The sequence below is a fragment of the Trachypithecus francoisi genome, unplaced genomic scaffold (assembly GCF_009764315.1).
Source record: "Trachypithecus francoisi isolate TF-2019V2 unplaced genomic scaffold, Tfra_2.0 Lachesis_group9, whole genome shotgun sequence".
Classification (NCBI taxonomy): domain Eukaryota; kingdom Metazoa; phylum Chordata; class Mammalia; order Primates; family Cercopithecidae; genus Trachypithecus; species Trachypithecus francoisi.
In genome coordinates this window covers 35905539-35927542 of record NW_022681474.1, presented here as the reverse complement: position 1 = coordinate 35927542, position 22004 = coordinate 35905539, and the positions used below count along the sequence as shown (strand labels likewise).

Below are 22004 nucleotides of genomic sequence, written 5' to 3'. Positions count from 1 at the left end.
GCAGAATGGATCTATCTAGAGCTGATCTGAGGGCTTCTGCCAGGGAGGGGAAAGAGACAAGTGCTGTCTTCCCTGCTGCTGCACTTGAACCTGAGAATGTGCATGGGTGAGGCTGGGGCAATGACCTGCCACCATGTGAGCTGAAGAATAACACCAACTGATACGGTTCGGCTTTGTGTCCCCACCCAGATCTCAACTTGAATTATATTCCCATAATTTCCACGTGTTGTGGGAGGGAGCCAGTGGGAGATAATTGAATCATGGGGGTGGTTTCCCCTATACTGTACTCGTGGGAGTGAATAAGTCTCATGAGATCTGATGGTTTTGTCAGGGGTTTCTGCTTTTGCATCTTCCTCATTCTCTCTTTGCCTGCTGCCATCCGTGTAAGACGGGACTTGCTCCTCCTTGCCTTCTGCCATGATTGTGAGGTCTCCCCAACCACGTGGAACTGTAAGTCCCATTAAACCCTTTTTCCTGTATAAATTACCCAGTCTCGGGTATGTCTTTATCAGCAGCGTGAAAACAGACTAATACATCAACACATAGGAGGCAGCGCCAGCCAATGCAGAGACTGAAGCCTGAGGTGTCACCTGAGTCCTGAATCCAGTCATACCGGAAGCTCCATCTCCCAGTGGACTGATTTTGTGAGCCCATATTGCTGAAGTTAGTTTATTTTATTTTAAAATTTGCAGCTGAAAGGGTCCTAACTCACTCAAAGGCACTCCCAGATGTCAATTCCTCCAGGAAGCCTCCCATGACCTCTCCCCTCCGTGTCTGCACCACTGCCCGATACTCTTATGTCATCCTTTCCCCTTCCTGCTGGCTTGCCTGGATTTGCAGTAATTTGTCCACACGTGGGTCTCCCATGCAGCTCCCACCTTACCATCCTAAAGTGTCGCATGTAGCACCACACAGGGAGCCTCATGCCTGGCAAGGGCTCAGTAATGTTTGGTGAATATCTGGTGGCCCTTTCTCCACTGGCACCTGGGCAGAGTTCAGCCTTTAGCAAAAGGCCGGCTCCCGGGAGGCACTCAGTGTGAACTCTGCTCAGATCACTGTGTTGGTGGGTGAGGGGCTGGTGCATACCGATGGCCTCCAGGATGAGCATGTAGGCGGCTGTGGTCTCCCGGTCCAGGCTCACCACGGTTCTCACAACGGCATCGCGGTAACCCACGCTGAACTTCCCATCCACGTTGCCACCTGTGGGTGAAGGGCAGGAAGATTCCGGCTGGGAAACAGAGCTCCCGGGCAGGAGAAGCGGGGGCTCTGCTCCTGAGCTGGGACCTGCCCTGGTGAGTTCAGGAGTGGGAGACTGTGCTGCCGATTCAGCCCTGCCTGAGGTGCTCTGATGCAGGTGCAGCCTGGGTGGGCTCAGTGGGGGCGCCAGATGCCTGGAATCGTTTCCTAACCTTCATGAAGCACCTCCTGTTTACAGGTACTTCATGCAGACCACTTCATTTAGCCTCCACTTCACAGAGGAGAACCCCTCGCTCGGCAGTGTGCCTGTGCCACCCTGGGTTTCTCCGTGTGTGGGTCCCTGGGCGTGTCCTTCACCCCTCCGCTCCCGGCCTGTCCTGCAGAAGCGTCTGAGCAGCTAACCCGCGTAGGGGCTTGGATATGCGGCTGAGAACTCTGGGATTGGCTGGGCATCCCCCAGGCCCCTCATCTCGGAGGTGAGATGGGCTGAGGATCGAAGCTCCCTGAGTGGGGACATGGAGGCTCCACAGAGGGAGGAGTCAAGGCAGGCATACAGGAGACAGGGATTAGAGTCTCCTTGAGTTCTGGGACAGATGGGAAGTGTGAGGGTCTCCTCTTGGGGTGGACGGGAGTCAGGAAAGAACTCCCAGAATAGTGTGGAGACCCCTCCCCTGCCAGCTGGTGAGCAGTGTGGTGTTCTGGGCAGCAGAGGGCGCCATGGCACCAGCTTTGTGGTAAGCTTGGGCAGGCCCGGGCTCAGCTCCTTGTAGAAAGCACACTGAGAATCCAGCAGGGCTCTGGGCAGTCAGCAGGAGCCCACCACTTTGGGGTGCTGAAGAGTCATCCTGCGGGCTGCTAGGTGCTCCCCTGTCCTTGCTGGTTTGCCCCTGGGGAAAGCATTCTGACCCCCAGTCCTCCAGTGCTCCCCAGTGTCTGAAGTACCATTGGCAAGGGACACACTCTGGCTCCCAGGGAGCCCAGGGCAGAACTGGGACGCAAGAAGTGCAGGCAGTGGAGCCACGGAGCTGGTGCCATGTGAGGGGTCTTGGCAACTAAGCCCTCCCTAGGGCCGACTTGAGGGCCAGAGTGTGAGGAGTAGGCCTGAGGGTGCTGGGCACCTTCAGGGAGGCGAGGGAAGAAAGGGAAGGCTGAGGGCTGGGAGGTCACATTGGCCGCAGCAGAGCCACAGATGGGCTGTGAGCTGGGCTTCCTTGCTTCACGGGGGGGCATTGGGAGGCTGGTGTGTGCCCTGCTCATGTGTACAGGCACACATATGCAGAGGCAACATGTGTGTTGGTAGGCAGGTCATGGACAGAGAGAAGACTGAGTTGGTAAAAGGGCCAAGGAGGGTTGAGGAATGGGGAAGACCGCACCCCCATGTGTCCCAGCACCTCTCGTGTGTCAGGGAGGCTGAGAAGCTGTGTTCTCATCCAGGAATGGCAAATCCATGGGATGTGTGCCACCAACTACCAATCCTATCACCGTGGCAGACATCACTAATCCATCGCGGTTCACTTTCCCCTGTGAGCCAGGACATGGCCTCATCATCTGTGGCCATAGCTCTGCAGGCAACAGCCAGGCAACATTTTTAAGCTAAAACCATTTCATTTAGGGAGATCAAAACCATCTGCCTCTAAACAGATGGGAATTCTCCTGAGTAACGGGTCCCCGAGGAAGGATGAGGCCACGTTCCTCCAGTCACTGCTCTGCCACCCTACTTGGGGCAGGGAGTGCAGCTCAGGGCTCCTCCCTAGGAATCATGGGGCCTCACCTCCCTCTAGAATGAACCTTGGTAGGTGCTCCCCATCCCTGCAAGCAACTGGTTCAGGAGGTCCCCAGGGAGCCAGTCCAGAGTGATCTGGCTGCAAAGCCCTTGGGAAGAGCCAGGAGCAAATCCTCGGGAGGCACCAACAGGGGTTAAAGCCCCACGGTAGAGCCCTGACCTCTTTTCCACCCTCACCTGCCCCCCACTTAGTCTATCTGGGAGGGGTGGGGGCAGGGCCCCTAGAGGCCTGCACAGGTGGGCGGAGGCGGGGACAGCACCTGTGATGAAATAGCTGAGCTCGGCATTGAGGCCCACGTCGTTGTCCGTGCAGTTCAGCCAGACCACTCGGAACTCGCGCGGCACATCCTCCGACACAGACACGTTGTACACGGCCGGGAAGAAGGTGGGCATCTCGTCGTTCACATCCAGCACTGTGGGGCAGAATGGGCGCCAGGGCTAGGCCTGGCTTCTGCTGCAGGCCACCCAGCTCTGGAGCAGCGGCTCCAGCCCCAGACCAAGTAGGGAACGAATTCCCAAAGGAGTCACGGGCTCCAAGTTGCATTTGTGTCAACACCTCCTGGCTGTGAGCCCAGGGCCCCCCATGCCCACCGGGGCCAGGACCAAGCCCACCAGTGCTCCAGACCCTCCCGATGTCCCTGTGTTCTCGGGGCTTATTGCTGCTCAGCTGTCAAAGGGAGGAGAGAAAACCTTAGAACCTCTCTCCAGTATGCGCCTAACAATGACCATGACAACACGGACAATCATGACAACGATGACGACAGTGACCATTTACGAGCTTGTCCAGCGTGCCAAGCCCATGCTGAGTGCTTCCCGTACAGGACCACAGGCAGCCCTCAGAGCACCCTAGGAGGCAGGCATTATTACACACACTGTGGAGCTGAGGAAGCGGAAGCTCAGAGCAGCTGAGTGACTTGTCCAAAGTCACACAGTGGCAGAGTGGAGAGCTGGAGCCTCAAGATCTACCCTCAGTGTGCAATGGAGTTTCAGCAAAGGGAGCTCACTTTGAAAATCCCACCCCCCGAAATAAGGTTTAATTTCCCTTACGGATTTGTTTATTCAGCTCTGCATGCTGGGCCCCTATTCCTCGGCAGATGGGGCTTGGAAAACCTTCATAGCGAAGTGATCCGCACTCCACTTGGGTTCCTCTAAGTGGTATCACCAGGGGAGATGCTGGGCCCGTTTGATGTTATGACTTCTGCTGGGGCTTGGAGAAAGGCCCTCCAGGGGTCCTCTCTTAAAGCTGGGACATATTCCCTGTCAATCATCGGCCAAGAAGGGGGTCCTGAAACTGGCACCAGAAACCCACAGGCAAGCCTTGGACCGATGGGAGAGAGAATGTCGTGCTCTCTGAAATCCTCACCATCTCAGGTCTCGACTGAAGAGGGTCAGTGTCTGCGCCTGTGCCAAGCTAACTACTGCCTTCCCTGCCCCCCTGCCAAGCCACAGAGGCCGGCAGAGCTAGCATGGGACTGAACAGGCCTGGGAACAGGCCATGTCTTGCCTGTTAATCTCTGCCTTTATTTCCCTGGGGTTATTCCTGGCCCCTTGGCAACAGCTTATGTCCCCATCCTGTCCTGAAAATTAACGATTCATCCAGAGTGGAAACAGTACTCCGCCCCTTCACCAATAGAGGGCAGAGACACTGGGAATGAGCACGACAGTCCCAGGGGCATGACGATCTTAGGGAGTCCGGGAGTCCCAGCTGCTCTCTTCCCAGGGTGATGCCCTGCCACTGCCAGCCCAGGGGTTCCACACCCTTGGGAGGGGGAGGTCTCCTTTATGTCTCCCAAATAAAAACTCTGGCCTTCCAAAGAAGACAAAGGGCTCTGCACCCTCCCTGCCTGTTCATGACCCTGAGGGTCCCGGCCGCTTCTCAAGCCTTCTCTGCTGTTACTGTGATCAGAGGCCAGGAGGGGTGGGGGTGACGGGGCCTTGGCAGCAGGTCCAGGCCACTGCCCCTGAGCTCTGGGGCACTGCAGGCAGTGGCCAGGTGCGGAGAAGGCTCTGCTGTGTTGAATGGCTCCAGCTGAGGAGGGCGCTTCATTAACAAGGGAGTCTGTGCCTACAAGTCCAGCAGACAGCAGTGGGAGACATGGGCTTCCCTCTCCCCCTGGCCCTGACCCAGGCCTGTGCCCACACACTGAGCACACAGCAGAAGACCCCGTGCCCCTCACCATGGATGGTGAGCGTGCTGGTGGAGCTCTTGGTGGGCGTGCCTGCATCACTGGCGACCACCCGCAGCTGGTACTCAGCGATGCGCTCTCGGTCCAGCTTGGTGGTGGTGACCACCACGCCGCTGCTGCTGTTGATGAGGAAGTCCATGCGGGGCACGCCGATCGGCATGCGGTAGGACACCAGGCCGTTCAGGCCCTCATCGAGGTCGATGGCCACCACCTGAGGGCGAGGAGGGGCAGCATGAGGGCGGGGAGGGGACACTGGGACGGGTGCTTCTCCCCCAAGAAGTGCTCCCTCCTCCCTGCCAAGCCACACTTGGCTGCAGCCAGACACATCTGCTCCGCTCCAAGCCTTAGGCCAGGCCACTGTCCCCAGGGCACCCTCCCAGATGCTCTCCAAGGGGGTCGCACGTCAGCTGAAAGGCGTCCGGATGCACCAAGTGAGGCTGGCGATGGGGTGGCAGAGGGACTTTTTAGAATAAGAGCTCAGGTCTCTACAGTGCTTTCCCCCCTTCAGCCCCTGCTCTCCCCATTAGGAAGCCCTTCCAGGTTTGGAGCAGCTGTTCCAGCTTAAGGACCCCACCATTATCTGGAGTTCAACCACATAGAAGGGTGGATCCACAGGCTTCCCCTCCCCCGCTTTGCTTTGATTTGTGAGAGAGCAATAACAAAAATAAAATGACATCAAGGGTTCTTTTTAAAAAGTCACTTGAGGATTTCATTATTATTATTTTTTAAAATAGCTGTTTGCGGCCATGTACAGGCAAGCCTCCTCCCAAGTTCCTACACTGTTCTCATTTGCACCTCCAGCCCTGATCAGATTGCCCAACTCAAGACCCCGGTTCCCTGAATAAAGTTTTACTGAAGTGGATCCAAGGCGTTTGGGGAAATGTGTAATAATAGCTAAAATAAGAGTTTGGGATTAAGCCAAGACTCTCAGGATTGGAAGACAACATCAAGGTCGTCTGATCTATTTCACATCCAGCAAACTGGACGAGAGGTGTCTGGACTCAGCTTGCATGCTTTCCAGGACGGGGGGCTCAGTATTTTTACTTTACTTGAACACAGCTCTACTCCCCTGGAGAAGGCTCTTCTGCACAACCTGCAGAAATCTGAATCGCCTGAGGTCCTAGGTGGGACCCGGGAGCCTAGTTCCCACCTAGTTCCCACAGTTCAAGGGAGGGCCCTCATCCTGTACATGAGGACAGTTTCCAAATTAAACGCTCCCCGCTCCTTCCTCTATGAACTCAGAAGTTGCATTGGTGGGCATCTTTCTTCACCAGCTGTGAGCCCCCAGAGAACCGGGTTTGGGGGTTGACTCACTCTCACCCCGCCTCCCCTCTAGTCTGGGGGCTTCCTCGGGGACTGACTGCTGTTCCCTGGATTGTGGCGCCCCCTGCTGGGGGTTTGAGGACCCACCAAAGAACACCACCTCCTACTACAGATGAAGAAACTGAGGCACATCGGGCCTATGGGGCACCACCAAGCTCACTCCCTCTGGCATTCTGAGAAACAACCCCGTCTTCTTCAAATGGGAACAGGCTAACTTGATATGGCCATTGTGTCTCAGATATAAGCCCTCGTGACAGATACACAGTGATCACCACAGCTATCGTGTTTCCAGTGTCCAAGTTCCAGGGTGCTTCATACATGTGTCTGATTGAGTCCCCACAGCACAGCCAGGCAGGTACTATTATTATCTCCATTTTACAGATGAGAAACTGAGACTCAGAGAGGTTAAGCAGTTTGCTCCAAGTCACACAGCACCCTGGTGCTGGAGATGGGATCCACACCCCTGTTGTTTGGACTCCACAGCCCATGCTCTTAAGCAGGAGGGTCTCCAGTGTTCCCAAACGGCCTCTGGAGGGCTGAGGTTTTGAAAGGACTTGAAACCCTGGATGTCCTCTCCCCTAAACCAGCACCTTCAGGATCCCCCTGACCAGAAGATGATGGAACAAGAGGCAAAGAAGCCAGGCCCAAGATCAGACCGTGCCTTGCTTGGCCGCAGGGTCTTGGGCAAGTCTCTTTACAGCCCTGCAAAGTGGGGAGAGGCCCCTCTACTATAGTAGAGGGAGCTGATCCGGGGCTTATGGGAAGCCATGGGAGAGGCGGATGCCCAGGGCTACACTCATCTGGCCTTCCTTGTATTCTAGAACCATCTGCAGGCTTAGGGAATGGAAGGTCCTGGGCCAGACCTCCATAATGAGGCCCTGAGAAATTTGGACATGACTTCCAGAATTCCATCTTGCCTCTCTCCCTCTCTCTCCCTCTGCCTTTGCCCATCTCACTATCCTTTCCTGCCACACTTCCCTCCACATCTCCAGAGCCTCTGTCCTTCAAGATCCAGCTCCTCCCCTGCCCCAGCTCTGCAAAGTGTTCAGCCTGGGCTAGGCCCCTTGGGCACCCACTGCCCACTTCTGGGCTGGTAGGAATGAGATGAGAGAGACTCACTTGGTAGATGGAGACCCCTGCGGGGGTGCCTTCGAGCACCTCAGCTACAAAAGGCAGGTTCTGAAAGGTGGGGTCATTGTCATTGAGATCCAAGAGGTTCACAAACACTGTGGCACTGCTGGTGGCTCTCAGAGGGGGCCTGCCACCTGGGGAGACCAAGGCGAGAAGGGGCTGAGGACGGGGTAAGATGGGTGCAAGAGAAAACGGACAGGAAGAAAGCAAGTGGCAAGAGGGTGGCAGATTCAGAGCCCTCCGTGCCAATGGCCCCTCCAGGAAGCAGCCTGGGCCTCACAGCTAGCCTTCCCAGCCCCCTCCGTTCCCTCGGGGTGCTCTGGGAGTCACAACTGGGGCGTGGGTATTACCCTACTCTTGGTGATCAGACATAGCCCTCCTGGGTGGGCCCCAGGTCCCCCAGAGACCCAGTCACCGGGGATGCCCGCAGCCTAAGGTGTGAGGGCTGTGAGGGGTGAGAGGGGTCCATACAGTCAGTGACAGAGACGATGATTCTGCGCATCAGCTCAGCCTCGTGGGGGTCAGGGTTCTCCCGGTCCAGCATGGCATGGGTGGTGCGGATCTTGCCTGTGGTGCTGTTGAGGCTGTAGAACTTGTTGGGTGGCTGGATGCTGTACACCAGAGTGCCATTCTCCCCCAGGTCTGGGTCCACAGCCACCACCTGCCAGGGAGGGAGCAGACCCCTTCACTGAGCCACGCCTGGGGAGGGTGTCTCTGGGCTGGCCGGGGGTATCTGAGTTCAGATGTTGGTCCTGGGGAGGGGGCATCCTGGCTGTAGCCCAGGAAGTGAGCCTCCCTGCTGGGCCCAGTGGCCGGGTCTGAGAGGGATGGGAGGCAGGAGTTCTCTAGGGGAGGGGCTGGGAAGGGCTGGGGAGTCTGTACTCCAGCTGAGATTTTTGAAAGGATTTGAAACCCTGGATTTTGGAGACTGGGTTCCTCCTCATCAAACCCTCCCTTCCTTCCTTCCTTTGAAGCATTAGATTGTGACACCAGAGATGACAGGGCATGTGGAGGAAGCCATGGCTGGGCCCCAGTTTCAGAAGGCGGGACCCAGTTATTTGGGGCAGTCATGGGGCTGGGGGAGTGTTGAGGAAGGACAGGGTGGAGCTCCCTGGAAGGGAGGTACACCGTCCCTGATAAGGGGCAGGGTCTCAGGACTGGGCCTCAGATACTCTGGCCCCTTCAACTCCCCAGCTCACAGCCTTGTTCCCCACTTATAACCTCCATGTCATGAAGGGGTCAGTGCTCAGTGCAGCCCTAACCCAGGGGCGGTGAACCCCACAGCCTGCTGTCCCTTAGTGTCCCAGATCCCACACAGCCAGGTCGTAAACAAAAGGCAAAGGGCCCCCTGCAGCCTTTGAGGGCTCCCTGTCTTCGCTGAGGCCCCCTGTGTGCACGGATCCCCTGCTCTGTGGGGAAGCTCCCTCATCCTCCACCCGCCCTGCTTTCCACAAGGAGAAAGCAGAGCCCAGAGAGGCACAGGCCAGTCTCAGGGTCACACAGCCCCAGCCATGGAGCTGATCCAGCTCCCAGCCTGGAGGCTCCTGAGGTGGCCCTTACCCCTCGCTCACCCCTGACCTTGCATTGCAGAGGCCACTGTGGCAGCAGGGGTGGACAAGACCAGTACAGGAGAGGTGACCACAGTCCCTGGGGCCACATCAGGACAGGATTATTCTTAACTGCAGTACACTCAGTGGTGACAGCCAGGCTTGTCAGCTCCTTCATCTTACTTGATGTGGAGCCTTTTGTGCTTTGGCAGCAGAATCTGTCCCTCCTCTGCTTAATCCCCAGCCAGAGGTGTCTCTGGGGCCACCAGACCAGAACAGACAGATGAGCTGCACTGGCTGAGTACTCCCATCTATCGTGTCCATGGGTCCTGGAGAGGCCGGGGAGAGAGAGGCTGATGCAGGGCTGAATGCTGTGGCGCCCTAGGCCAGCTGCCCCTTCAGAGGGGCGGGGGCAGCCCCCACTCCCACCCTGGACTGCTCAGCCCTCCTCTCCTCAGCCCAGCCTTGCAGCATCAAAGGGTAGGGGAGGGGAGGTCCCTGCCTTCCAGGCCTGAGGTGTCCTTATCTTGCTGTGGGCATGTTGCCTCAGTTTCCCTAGCTTCCATAAAGGGGACCCCAACACCCCCATTTTGCAAACGGGAGATGGGGCTCTTAGGCACTCCAGGCATAATTTAAAACAGGCCAAGTCGTTTCACAGATGGACATAGAAGACCAGCATTCCTTGCGTTTTTACAATGCTTCTCTCAACAGTTTGAAAAGGGAGATTTTTTTTTTTTCTTTGAGACGGAGTCTTGCTCCATCGCCCAGACTGAAATGCAGTGGTGCAATCTTGGCTCACTGCAATCTCCACTTCCTGGTTTCAAGCGATCCTCCCACCTTAGCCTCCCAAATAGCTGGGATTACAGGCAAGAGCCACCACGCCTGGCTAATTTTTGTATTTTTAATAGAGACAAGGTTTTACCATGTTGGCCAGGTTGGTCTCAAACTCTTGACCTCAAGTGATCCTCCTGCCTCAGCCTCCCAAAGTGCTTGGCTTACAGGTGTGAGACACCACACCCAGCCTGGGGGTGAGATGATTTTCTCCAGGTTTTATTTTTCTGGATGGGGAAACTGAGGAATAGAGCAGTTGAATCACTTGTTCCAGGCCAGGCCTGTTGCTGAACAGGCTGAGATAAATTTCACATGGGAGGTGGTTCTCTTCTATTCCCTCTTCCTGCCCCCACCATGCCAGAGAGTGCCAGGGGTAGCTGCTTCCAAGTGACCCTGGTTGGGGCATGGGCACTGGTTTTGGGCCTCTTGGTCACTCTCTGGTCACAAGGTGAGTTGGGAACGCAGGAGAGGGTGGAGGGCTGTGAGCCTCCTGCAGGCTCCCTGCTGGGCGATTTTGTAGAATCTCACCACTTTGCCCTCATTTATTTCCCATTTCACGCCCATCATTTTTCTCCTGGCCTGACGGGGAATAATTCTCTGCTTCTCCCCTCTCTTTATTTTGCTGGAGGGCTCTGAAAGGCTCTAAATCAATGCCCATCAGCCAGGTCCTTGAAGGCAGCTGCAGGAGCCAGAAAGGAGAGTGGGACCAAAATCTCCCTTGCAGACAGAGATGGCCACTCTGCCAGCACACGCCTGTGCAGGTGAACCTCCTCAGTGCCTGCATGCCAGGCCACACCCGGTGCATGCAGATGCACACACTGCACCAACTCCAAATGCACCCAAATGAAGCCACATGTGGGAAGACACTTGTCTGCATGCAGGCTCTGAAAATCACTGGGGTTGCCTTGTGCCTCCAACTCCAGGGGCTGTGGCCCATGCCATGCCTAGAGGGGGCTCTTGAGAGAGTCTTGGGCCACACGCCCTAGTCTCCCTCCGACAAGGAAGACCCAGCCACCGCCTGGCTGAGCTGGGGGGTTGGGGGAAGGAAAGGTAAGATATTCACCAGCTGAGTCAGTCCTTAACAACACATATTTTGAAATATTTTGAACACCTACAATGTGCCTAGAACTGTGCTAGGCAGTGTGGTTTGACAGTGAACGAGATAGGTGCGATTCCAGCAAAGGAAGCAGATGATGGTAATGATATGGATGATAATGACAGCTACCATTTACTGACCACTCCCCATGTGCCAGTGCTTCCTATATCTCCGCTCAGTAAGCGCTGATCACAGTTCTATCAGGTGGGGACTCTTACTAGCCCTGTTTTTTAGATGAGAATAACTGGAGCACAGAGAGGTTAAGCAACTTGCCCAAGGTCACACAGCTGGTAAGTGGTGTAGCTGGGGTGAAAACTTGGGCATTTTGGTACCAGAGGCTGCCTGCTTAATCACTAAACCATGTGCCTCTTAATAAGCAAATAGCCTACCAAACAAATAAGCACAGATCGTGGGCCCAGCTCTGCAGGAAACAGAATTTGGAGAGGGGTCCGAGCTACTTTAGACAGTAGTCAGGGAGGGCCTCTCTAAGACAGCTGATGTTTTAAGCTGGGACAGATGAAAGGGAATGAGCTACCTATGGAAAGAGCAGGGGTCAGGGAGGAAAGGGCTTGTGCAAAAGCTCTGAGCTCAGGGAGAGTTGAGTGGGTGCAGGGAAAGGAAAGGCCTGGGTGTTGGTGATGGGTGGTTGTGGGCGTGGGTGTGTGGGAATGGTGGGGTGGGAGATGAGTCAGGTGGTGAGCCAGCACCTGTTCAAATATCACCTCCTCCTTCTGTCACCTGAACCTCGGTTAGCCGTTCCCTCTGTAGCCACCTCACCTCACACTTTGGCCACAGACCCTACCTCATCCTAGGCCACTGTGAGGCCCTAGAAGGCCCCAGGGGGTCCTCTCCAAGGTAATGAAGCATACCCATGTACATACATACGAATGCATATACATGTTTTATGGCTATACAATTTGAAAGAATTTTCATAACTTCCTTTTCAAAATATTTGGCTATGACAAACTTGACTAACGTTGAAGCTTCTTGATTTTTGATTTCCTGGCAATCATCATACGTAACTGGGAATTCCAGAAAATTCTGGAAAATTTTCAAGAATTCTAGAAAAATGTAACCTCCAATTTGTCCTCAAATGTAATGAAATTTTCACAAACACTAAATGTCATAGTTACTGAAACTGCCGTCTTTCATCTGACAGATGTTTCATATAACAAGTTTTAATTTTGATTTTGTCCTTTTCTCTTTGAACTTTCAAGCCATCACATTTATTTTTCAGGTCTCAAATACTACCCTGGGGCACTGAAAAGCTCGAGCCTGTGCCCACCAGACGCCAGCGGTGGAACAGCCACACCCGCTCTGTACTACAGATTGGGATGACACGGCTGGCTCCTCAGGGGTGACAATGGGGTGGACCCTGTGGGTTTTGTAGGTTGGGCAAGGACTCTGGCTTTTGCACAGGGTGAGATGGGAACCATTGGGGTTTGAACAGAAGAGTGACATGACACTCCCCAAAGGCAGGCAGGGCGGGAGCTTCATTTTTTATTTTTATTTTTTGAGACAGGGTCTCACTCTGTCACTCAGGCTGGAGTGCAGTGGTGTGATCTTGGCTCACTGCAGCTTCAATCTACCAGGCTCAAAAATCCTCTTGCCTTAGTCTCCCGAGTATCTGGGACCACAGGGATGCACCACCACATCTGGCTACTTAAAAATTTTTTTTTATAAACGGGGAATGGGGGGTCTTACTATGTTGCCCATGCTGGTCTCGAACTCCTGGGCTCAAGCGAACTGCCTGCCTTGGCCTCCAAAGTGTTGGGATTACAGGCATGAGCCACTGCACCTGGCCTGGTGTTGCTTCCTGTACCCTTAGCCAGACAAGCGTGGGGCCTGGTATGCAGTAGGCATTCCCTGATGGCTTGTGGGTTTCCTGGAAAATGAGGAGGCACTGGGCAGCAGGCCCCTGGTCCATTGTCTGTGCCTGCTCATGGCTCAGAAGGACTTGCGGAGGGCAGGAGACCTGGTGAAGGGCGTGGGGACCAGAGCTTGCAGATGTCCAAGGCTGTGCGCAGTCCTCACTTGGCACACCCACTCCTTGTCTGCTGGGTATACTGTTTGATAATGGCAATTCAGGCTGGTGTCCCATGCAGCCCCTTTCTCCCAGAGCAACCTTCCTCATCTGCCCCTCAGTTCCCTTTAGGAGGAATTTCCCAGAAACCTAAGGGAAAGGTGAGGGTTGACCAGAAGGTACTCAGAGGTGAGATCCAGCCCCAACTCTTGGAATCCCTGGCTGGGGTGGGAAGAAGGTTATCCTGGGGCAGTGCAGTGCCCATGAGGCGGCAGCAGAGAGCACCCACCAAAGAGCCTAGAGAGCTGTGTCAAAGGGCGAGGGTAATGGCTTCTAAACCTGGCCCTGGGCTGGAAGGAATTCCTCTATGGGACTTTGAAAAATCGCAGACTCGGCCGGGCGCGGCGGCTCAAGCCTGTAATCCCAGCACTTTGGGAGGCCGAGACGGGCGGATCACGAGGTCAGGAGATCGAGACCATCCTGGCTAACACGGTGAAACCCCGTCTCTACTAAAAATACAAAAAACTAGCTGGGCGAGGTGGCGGGCGCCTGTAGTCCCAGCTGCTCGGGAGGCTGAGGCAGGAGAATGGCGTGAACCCAGGAGGCGGAGCTTGCAGTGAGCTAAGATCCGGCCACTGCACTCCAGTCCGGGCGACAGAGCGAGACACCGCCTCAAAAAAAAAAAGAAAAATCGCAGACTCCAGATCCCTCACCTCTGCCCTATTCCATTGTGCCCATTCCAGTGCCAGAGCCGTACCTGGCAGTGGCTCTGGATGGGAGAGGAGGTCAACCTAGAAGGAAGGACAAAGAGAGGGAGGGAAGGACTGGCCGTCATGCCTATCTTCCTTTCCACATGTTCACTGACTGGCTGTCAGCTGGTGTGTGGATGCCCCCTCCCAGAGGAATAAGGACTGGGCCAGGTGGTTTCTAATCCCTTGTCTCCAAGTCAGACCAGGGTTCGAGTCCCGACTGCACCCCTTACAAGCTCTGGGACCTTGGGCAAGCCTTCAAGCTCTAAGTCTGTCTCCTCCACAGTACAAAGGCAGCAGAATCCCTCTGCCATGTGAGATTATGGTGAGGAGAGAGTTCCTGAGAAGCCGTCAGGTGAAGCTCAGGGCACATCCCAGCTGTTCAGTCAATGGCGCTACTGTGAGTTGTCAGGATTCAGGTCCCCCACAGGGCTGGGTGGGTGGCAGTGGGGCTGTTCTTGTGGGAACAAGCCTCCCCAAGTGAGGCCGTGTGGTGTACAGGGTGTGGAGGAGAAGGCTGAAAAACGTGAATCTCCCAGCAGAGAAGATGGTATGGGACTGGGACCTGGGCTTCCTCAGTTTACCCAGGATTCTGGTCTCCCCTGTGGGTGCCCTGGCTTTGGCTGTGTCTCCCCTCTGCACCCTGAGTTGTGCACATTCCTGCATATGAGCACACAATACACACAGGGGCCTGTGCAAACCTGGCAAACCTGTGCCAGAAAATTCCTGAGGTGAACAAAATCCTTGCTGGGCAGCCCTGGAGGCCAGCCTGTGGGGGAGCTGCAGGGCACAGCAGTGAAAGAGAGGTGCTGGGGTGGAGCTGGGGCTTGTGCAGTGTAGGGGTGGGAGCTCTCCAGAGCAGGTGGCCAGAGTCCTGGGCTCTAAGGGCACGTGTGACTCGCAAGTGGAACCGGCCAGAGCTCCCCTGCCACTGTCCCTGGGCTGCCTGAAGCTCCCTTTGACAAAGCCTGAGGCCTACTGACACTGGAGGGCTTTCCCTTGATCTCTGACTGCCTTTCACCATGCAGGAGAACTACTAGAACTCTATTGCAAGAGCCAGCTCAGAGGGACACAGAGTCCACCAGCCCCATATGGGCAGGCCCCCTGGGATCGCGGTGGGAGGGGCACACACCCCTGGAAAGGGCCGCCTAGCGGTTCTGCTGCTCTGCCACCACCTACCGTGGTCACGTCAGAGTCTGGAGGGGTCATCTCCACCAGGTTGATGTAGTAGGGTGCGTCCTTCCACGTGGGGTGGTTGTCGTTGATGTCCAGGAGGGTGATGTTTACCTGTGAAACCACAAGGAGCGCTGGGAGACGCACCCAGCTGAGATGGGCCAGGGCAGGGCCTGCCAGGGGAAACATGCTCAGATGCCCACGGGCCATCTTGGCATTAATTCCGCCAGCTCCACCAACCTTGGGAGCCTTGGGCAGGGCCTGGGCTTTGGAGGACAGGAAGGAGCCAGGCCCCTTCAGGAGAGAGAGTTCCAGTGTTGTCCCATCAGGAGGCGGTGGAATGGATGTGATGATCCCTGAAATCCTTGCTGTGATCTGGGACTTCTCCCATCCCTGCCTCCAGTCTTGGCCGAAGGTGACTGACAGGGTGGGGGATCTAATAGGATCCCTTGAGCTTCCCCATCTCAGCTACAAGCCAAGCAATTTCTTTGCTCACCTGCCACCAGGTACATTATTTATAGGGCTGATCCCTATTAGCAGGGGCCTCCCTTGACAGAGTAGGGCATTGGGGATTTTCACACCAAACCCCTGGCCACGCGATACCATCTCCAGCCTCTCTGGCTGGGTAAGGATGGGGTGGCTGCTGCAGGCTGGGTGAGGGCCACAGTTCTGAGGGTGAGCCAAAGAAACCGAATGGGGAACAAATTGGGGAGGTGGCTGGAGTGACTGTCAGCTGGTCCTCCCGCTTCCTCTCTCACAGAGTGCTTCTCACTTCCCCCTTCACTTCTGCAGCCGAGAGCTCATTCAAGGCCCCCACATTTCGTTCCTCTAGCTTTCTACTCTCTGGGGCACATCAGTCGGGGAAGAACAAGCCCCCAGGAACCGTCCAGGGCCCTGCTTCCTGCTCTGAGCTGCTCTTCCTCACAGGAATGCCTGCTTCTGCTCTGTTGGCAGGTGCCAAGGCACGGAGAGGCCTATAGGGCTCATGCCTTCTGCCACCTGCCCTCCTGGATGTTTAGGGGCAGGAGAGAAAGTATTTCGTTTTGCTCCTCCCAAGGGCCCTCCATTCCTGGTGGTGATGCCTTTCTTCCCCACAGCCGTGGTGGCCCCGGGGACTGACCTCTGCCGCTGCTGACTTCATTTTTGCCCCCTTGCTCACTCTCACAAAGCCTCACACAGGCTGAGGACACGGCGGTCCAGAGGTACAAGCGGGGAGCAGCAGCCTGGCTGGCGAGGGGGAACTGGGGCATGGGAGGGGAGCACACTCACGGTGGCGATGCCAGTTTTCTGGTTGTGGCCCACACCCCCGTCCACTGCGCGAACAATCAGGATGTATTCAGACTTGGTCTCTCGGTCAAGCAGAGACGTGGTGGTGATTTCCCCTGCCAGAGAGAGAAGTGGGTGCGTGAGAGGGTTTGGGTGGGCCAGGGGGAGAGCGAGGGAAGGAGAGAGAGTGAGAACGTGCAGGAGAAATGTTAGCAGGCGACCATGATCTGGCAGCCTGGATGTGTTCCTGAGATGGTGCTTATCACAGTGGGAGACAGGAGAGCTCCCGTGCCCTGGAAGCCAGCTCCCCAGAGCTGGACAATGTAACCCCACAGGGAGGAAATATTTGCAGATGTGGGAAAATCTAGGCTGATTCTTGGGGTAGGGGCTGGAGAACAGGGCAGGAGGGCCATTAGGCCTTGAGCTCAGTCACAGATCACCTGTTTAGACTTTTGACATTATCTTACTGGCTTTATCACCTGGAGCTAGGTACTTCAATCCTCTGTGCCTCAGTTTCCTCACAGGGCTCAAAGGGAACCATAATAGGACCTACCTCATAGGGCTGTCATGGGGTTAATTGAATTAAGATCATGGAAATCTTAGAACAGTGCCAGGCGCTGTTTATTTATATAGTCACAGAAATACAATGACAGGAAAGAAAAACACCAGGTGTTCACACGCGTTCTAACTTATGACTCATTACTGGACAGTTCAACCTATCCAGCCTTATGGTGCATTGATAATTAATAGTTATAAAACAATTTCCTAATTACATTGTGAACAGCATAATAATTACATGGCCTCGAATTTTTTTAGTGTGCTAAATCTGAACAATTAAACACAATTTTTTGTTCACCTGTATTTGGTCTTTCTTTGTATTTTGGTGTAACTGAAATTTACCAGCACACCCTGATAGTGGTGTGCTGGTAAATGTTTGACAACTGGCTCCCCAAAATTAAAAAAGAAAGGCATTTTCCAACTTCCTTGGTGTAAATAGCCCCAGCAGGGCCCATTTTAAGCTACCAACTTGATGGTATTGAATATGGAGTTCACAGCTGAGAGCCTCGCTAGCTCTTGGGAGGAGGGTGAGCCAGTCCCAGCAGACTTCAGCAGTCACTGCAGCCAGGCCATTCACCAGCTTGCATCAGCCATGGGAGAGCGCCCATGTGGTGAGGATGTGAGACGCAGATTTGAATTCTGATTATGGACCTTCCCAGATGCTTGGCCTTGGAAAATTTTAAATTTTTGAAGCTTCAGTTTTCTCATCTATAAAATGGAGATTAGTGTGACTTCCACGCAGAGCTGTCGTGAGGTTAAAGTAATTCCAGGTGAGGCTCCCAACACTCAGAAAATGACTGTTTCCTTCCACTGGACTGTGAGCTTTCCCCACGGGCAGGGCCTGTGTGCTATCCATCTTTTTATCCCCATTGCCTGAGCTGTGTGTCCTGGGACAAGTCACTTAACTTCTCTGTGCTTGGTTCTTTCCACCATGAAACAAGTCAGCTGGGCCAGATTGCCTTTAGGACTGCTTCTGCCCTGACAGTTCCCTCCGTGGCATGCTGGCTTGCGCTCTGCTCTGTGCAGGGCTGAGCAGGGAGCTGGGAGTGGGTGACAGGGCAGCTTAGGTGCTAAGGCCAGGAATGGAAGACTCACAAAGATCTGCCCAACAAGCCACATTCTCTGCCAGGGTGGTGTCGATTAATTGGCAGGGCGAGGAAGAAATTAATCTCTAAAAAGTTTTAAACATGAACTTGTCGGCATGATAGATAGCCTCTCCTGTCTGGGAAATTAGATCCAATTAAGGCCACCTCTGTGGGGCAGGCCTGGCTAATTTGACCGAGGAGCTCAGAGGAAAATGCTTACACCTTTGGAGCCAAAGTCTTGTTAAGGCAGCAAGAAAAAGTCTGTGTCATTAAAGGCCCCAGGTGGAGCTGGAGCCCTGACTGGGGAGGCAAGGGCAGGGGTGGTTGAAAGGTCAGGGAGCTACTCATATAATGGAAACTTTAATGTTTGGATTCTGGATTCAGAAGTTCATGCTCTGTGAGTCCTCAGTCAGGTTACTTAACCTCCCCAGTGGCTCAGCTTCCTCATCTGGAAAATGGGGATAAGGCTAGTACCTGCCTCACAGGTGAGGAGGGCAGAATGAGATGCTGCTGCTCAGAGCCCTGGGAACAGTGCTGGACATGTGGTTCATACTCATTCATGACATTACTCTGAGACCCCTGGGAATGAGGGCTCACTGTGGGGGATGCTCCTGAGAGAAAAGAGGAAGGCCCTCACTTTCTCAGAGATAGAAAAAGAGGAAGGGAGCCCTGGGTCCCCTTCCTCAGTGTTTGTACCCATCAGAACTGGCCATCTGCTCCCCAAGCCTCCAGGAAAAGGGTACAAGAAAGGGATTGAAGGCTGACTTCCACCGCGGAGGGATGGATAGCAGGAAGAGCTAATGCCCCGCTGGGCCACTGACCACCTGCAGCAGGGATGGCCAGTATCCACCAAAGATCCCTGCTTCCTTTCCAGGGGATAATTATTACTTGGATGTGACTGCCAGGTAGGGCCTGGCCCATAACCTCCTCCTAGTCCGATAACCCATGCTCTCTTTTCCCTTCAGCAGTGACCTTGGAGCCACAACATGGAAGGGGCCTGGGCCCCAGAATCATCATGTGGAAGGCTGTCACTCAACATCTGCCTGGGTTGACTATACGAATTCCAATTTCTATTGTCTCAAGCCACTGAGATAGGGTGTAGCTGTTTAGCATCAACAGTTCCTTTAACTCATACAGAAATGGGTATTGGAAGTGGGGTGCCTTGCATGCCCACTGAGCTGACGTTCCCACTGGGAACATCATGAGGTCAGGGCCATGTCTTATTCCTTCCTGTACCCCAGCACCTGGCACAGCACCTGGCTCAGAGCAGCCCCCACCCCAATTTCTGAATGAACATATGAATGAATGTACAGAGGTCCCAGATTCTTCCCCAGGTCTGGCTGAAAAGCTTGGGTCTCTTGCTGCTTCTTTCTGCCCACTTTTTCTCCCAGCTTCAAGGAAGAGAGAAAACTGAGGAATGTACATGGAAAGATGAAGAAGAAAGAAGAGAGTTACATGGGCTGAGCCGGGACCTTGGGGCAGGGGGCTCACAGGTGAATAAACAAAAGAGAATAACGATAGTAATATTTTTAGCACTTATTGTGTGCCAGGGACTATTCAAAGTGTGCTCCCTGTTATACATCATTTAATCCACACAGCAGCCCTAACATGATCTTCCTCATCTTACAGCTGGGGAAACTGAGGCACGCATCTGTGTAGGAAGAGGAGCCAGGCTTTAAGAATGAGGTCAGGAGCTGAGGGAGGGGGACACTGAGGCTTTAATAAAGGTGTTCCTGAAAAGGGATGTGTTAACCAGCTGTTTTTAAGATGAAACACATTTAAAACATAACACAACTCTTCACCATTGAAAGACATCCTTCCCTGGATCAATTCACATTGTGATTTTTTGGGTAAGATCAGTAATCACACTCAAATTAGTATTTCAGGGATTACACCGGTGCTCAAAGTTGGCCTGCTCAAAATTGAAAGGAAGGAGACCCGGACCCAGAGGCTGGTTCTGGGGCCGGGTATGGACAGTCAGCCTCAGGGTGTGGAGGACCAGGGTGCCTGGCCAAGGTCGGGGGCTCACCTGAGCGGGCGTTGATCCGAAACTGGGCAGAGCCTTCCAAGGAGTAGATGATGGACTCCTGGCCGTACTCCCGAGAGCGGTCCAGGTCCGTGGCATTTAAGAACAGCACCGTGGCTCCTTCAGGGGGAAAAGGTGGGGGCAGGGGGTGCTGCTCACCCTGGGCCCCTGAGCTCATGGCCCCAGCCCTGGAGCAGCATTTGCGCTGGCCCAAGAGGAGGACATGGGACCCTCCCAGTGACCAGCTCTCAGGGAGGTGGGAGGCCTGCCTGTTGGGACACCCCAGGGATGAGGGCGGCTCAATCACTGTTGTTGGAGCCCAGATCGCTGGGCTGGGTGGGGAAGCGGCTCCATGAGATGCTTAGGGATGGACTGGGCCCTCTGGTGTCTTCCTGTCTCCCCTGCCCCTGCCTGGCTGGACACCATATTAAATACACTCAGATTGGCCAGCTTTTACTTGGAGTCAAAAGACATGAAGCTCCATATTAAATTATTCTACATTTACTATATTCAATTTTAGTCTAGTTTTATCTCATTCATAGGGGAATTTATGAGGGTTTTTATTTTCTCCTTAAGGTTCAGTTAAGGCCTTCACCTTTATTTCCAGTTCTGTGAAATCCTGACTCAAGGGATCAGCTTTTCCAGCCACTCTGTCCAGACCCTGAGAGCAGCTTGTCCTGAAGCTGTGCCCACCAGGGCTGCTGGCTCCAGCCCCTCCTGCCACCCAACTACCAGCTCTGGCCAAGTGGTGAGGAGGTCCAGTACACAGGCTCCTGGAATCTCCACACCCAAGACTGGAACCCGCAGGGCCTCTGCAGGCGCCTTCACCTGCCTGAGCATCATTTCCTCCCCTGGGACCGGGTCTAAAGATACCATCTAACTTGTGGGTTTGCTGCTGGGATCCTGAGGGATAAAGCATGGAGGCCACAGGCTGAGCCCCACAGGGAGCTCCACTGGGCTGCAGGGCTGGTGGTGACCATCCAGCAGATGAATCAGCAGTCCCGAGAGGCAAGGGGCCAGGCAGGTCATTGTGGCCCTGTGGTCCTGGGTCCTCAAATATGACCCTCAGGTCTGCCTTGAGCAGGAGGACAGGCACATGAGCCCTAACATACCCCCGAAGAGAACTAAGTGCCATAGTGAAGGCCTCTCCTTGACAGAGTCCCCAGGGATGGCGGGGAGTGCTGGGGGTGGCTCTTTAGCAGTGACATTCTCCAGGCGATGCCTGACTAGGACAGGAAGGGTAGGCTGGGTACAGCCCAGCACCCACCCAGCTCATTGTCAGCTGCCAGAGTGGTACCCAGAGGTTCTCTTTAGAAGGGCTTGTGGTGTCAGGGAAGACTAGTTCTGACTCCACCATCCCTGACTCCACCATCCCTACTCCACCACCCCTGACTCCACCAACCCTGACTTCACCATCACTGGCTCCACCACCACAGGCTCCACCATCCCTGGTTCCACCATCCCCTGACTCCACAATCCCTGACTCCACCACCCCTGACTCCACCATCCCTGACTCCACCACTCCTGGCTCCACCACCATTGACTCCACCATTCCCTGACTCCACCATCCCCTGACTCTACCATCCCTGACTCCAGCGTCTCTAACTCCACTGTCCCTGACTCCACCACTCTTGACTCCACCATCCCTGGCTCCACCAGCCCTGACTCCACCACCCCTGGAGCCACCATCCCTGACTCCACCATCCCTGGCTCTACCATCCCTGACTCCACCATCCCTGACTCCACCACCCATGGCTCCACCACCTCTGACTCCACCACCCCTGGCTCCACCATCCCTGACTCCACCATCCCTGGCTCTACCATCCCTGACTCCAGTGTCTCTAACTCCAATGTCCCTGACTCCACCATCCATGACTCCAGCATCTCTGACTCTATTGTCCTTGACTCCAGCCTTCCCATCTCCTTCAGCCACTGCAGCAGTTCCCGACATGGGTGTTTTCCTTGCTGGGATCATTTGCTCTGAGGGTAAGGGCGAAGCTGCCAGCCTGCCCTGAGGGCAGAACAGATCC

The 22004-nt window shown here is 54.8% G+C and overlaps 1 protein-coding gene and 1 long non-coding RNA gene across 8 annotated transcripts in view; one reads left to right on the top strand and one right to left on the bottom strand.

Moving 5' to 3' along the window:
- CDH23 (cadherin related 23) overlaps window positions 1–22004 on the bottom strand; it is a 423400-nt gene that overhangs the window by 104230 nt on the left and 297166 nt on the right. For all 7 annotated transcript variants that reach the window (XR_004436645.1, XM_033209267.1, XM_033209271.1 and 4 more), the window contains 8 exons: window positions 19978–20094; window positions 16309–16421; window positions 15046–15153; window positions 8092–8281; window positions 7609–7754; window positions 5158–5377; window positions 3241–3393; window positions 1087–1200 (listed from right to left, as the gene is read on the bottom strand). Coding sequence is in view for 6 of the 7 variants with exons in the window: in XM_033209267.1 (XP_033065158.1) it covers window positions 1087–1200; window positions 3241–3393; window positions 5158–5377; window positions 7609–7754; window positions 8092–8281; window positions 15046–15153; window positions 16309–16421; window positions 19978–20094 (1161 nt within the window). In the remaining variant the exon portion in view is untranslated. The remainder of the gene's footprint in view (window positions 1–1086; window positions 1201–3240; window positions 3394–5157; window positions 5378–7608; window positions 7755–8091; window positions 8282–15045; window positions 15154–16308; window positions 16422–19977; window positions 20095–22004) is intronic.
- LOC117082529 lies at window positions 1160–3422 on the top strand. The gene is made up of 3 exons (XR_004436648.1): window positions 1160–1292; window positions 1436–1673; window positions 3294–3422. It is a non-coding gene; the product is annotated as an uncharacterized LOC117082529 (long non-coding RNA).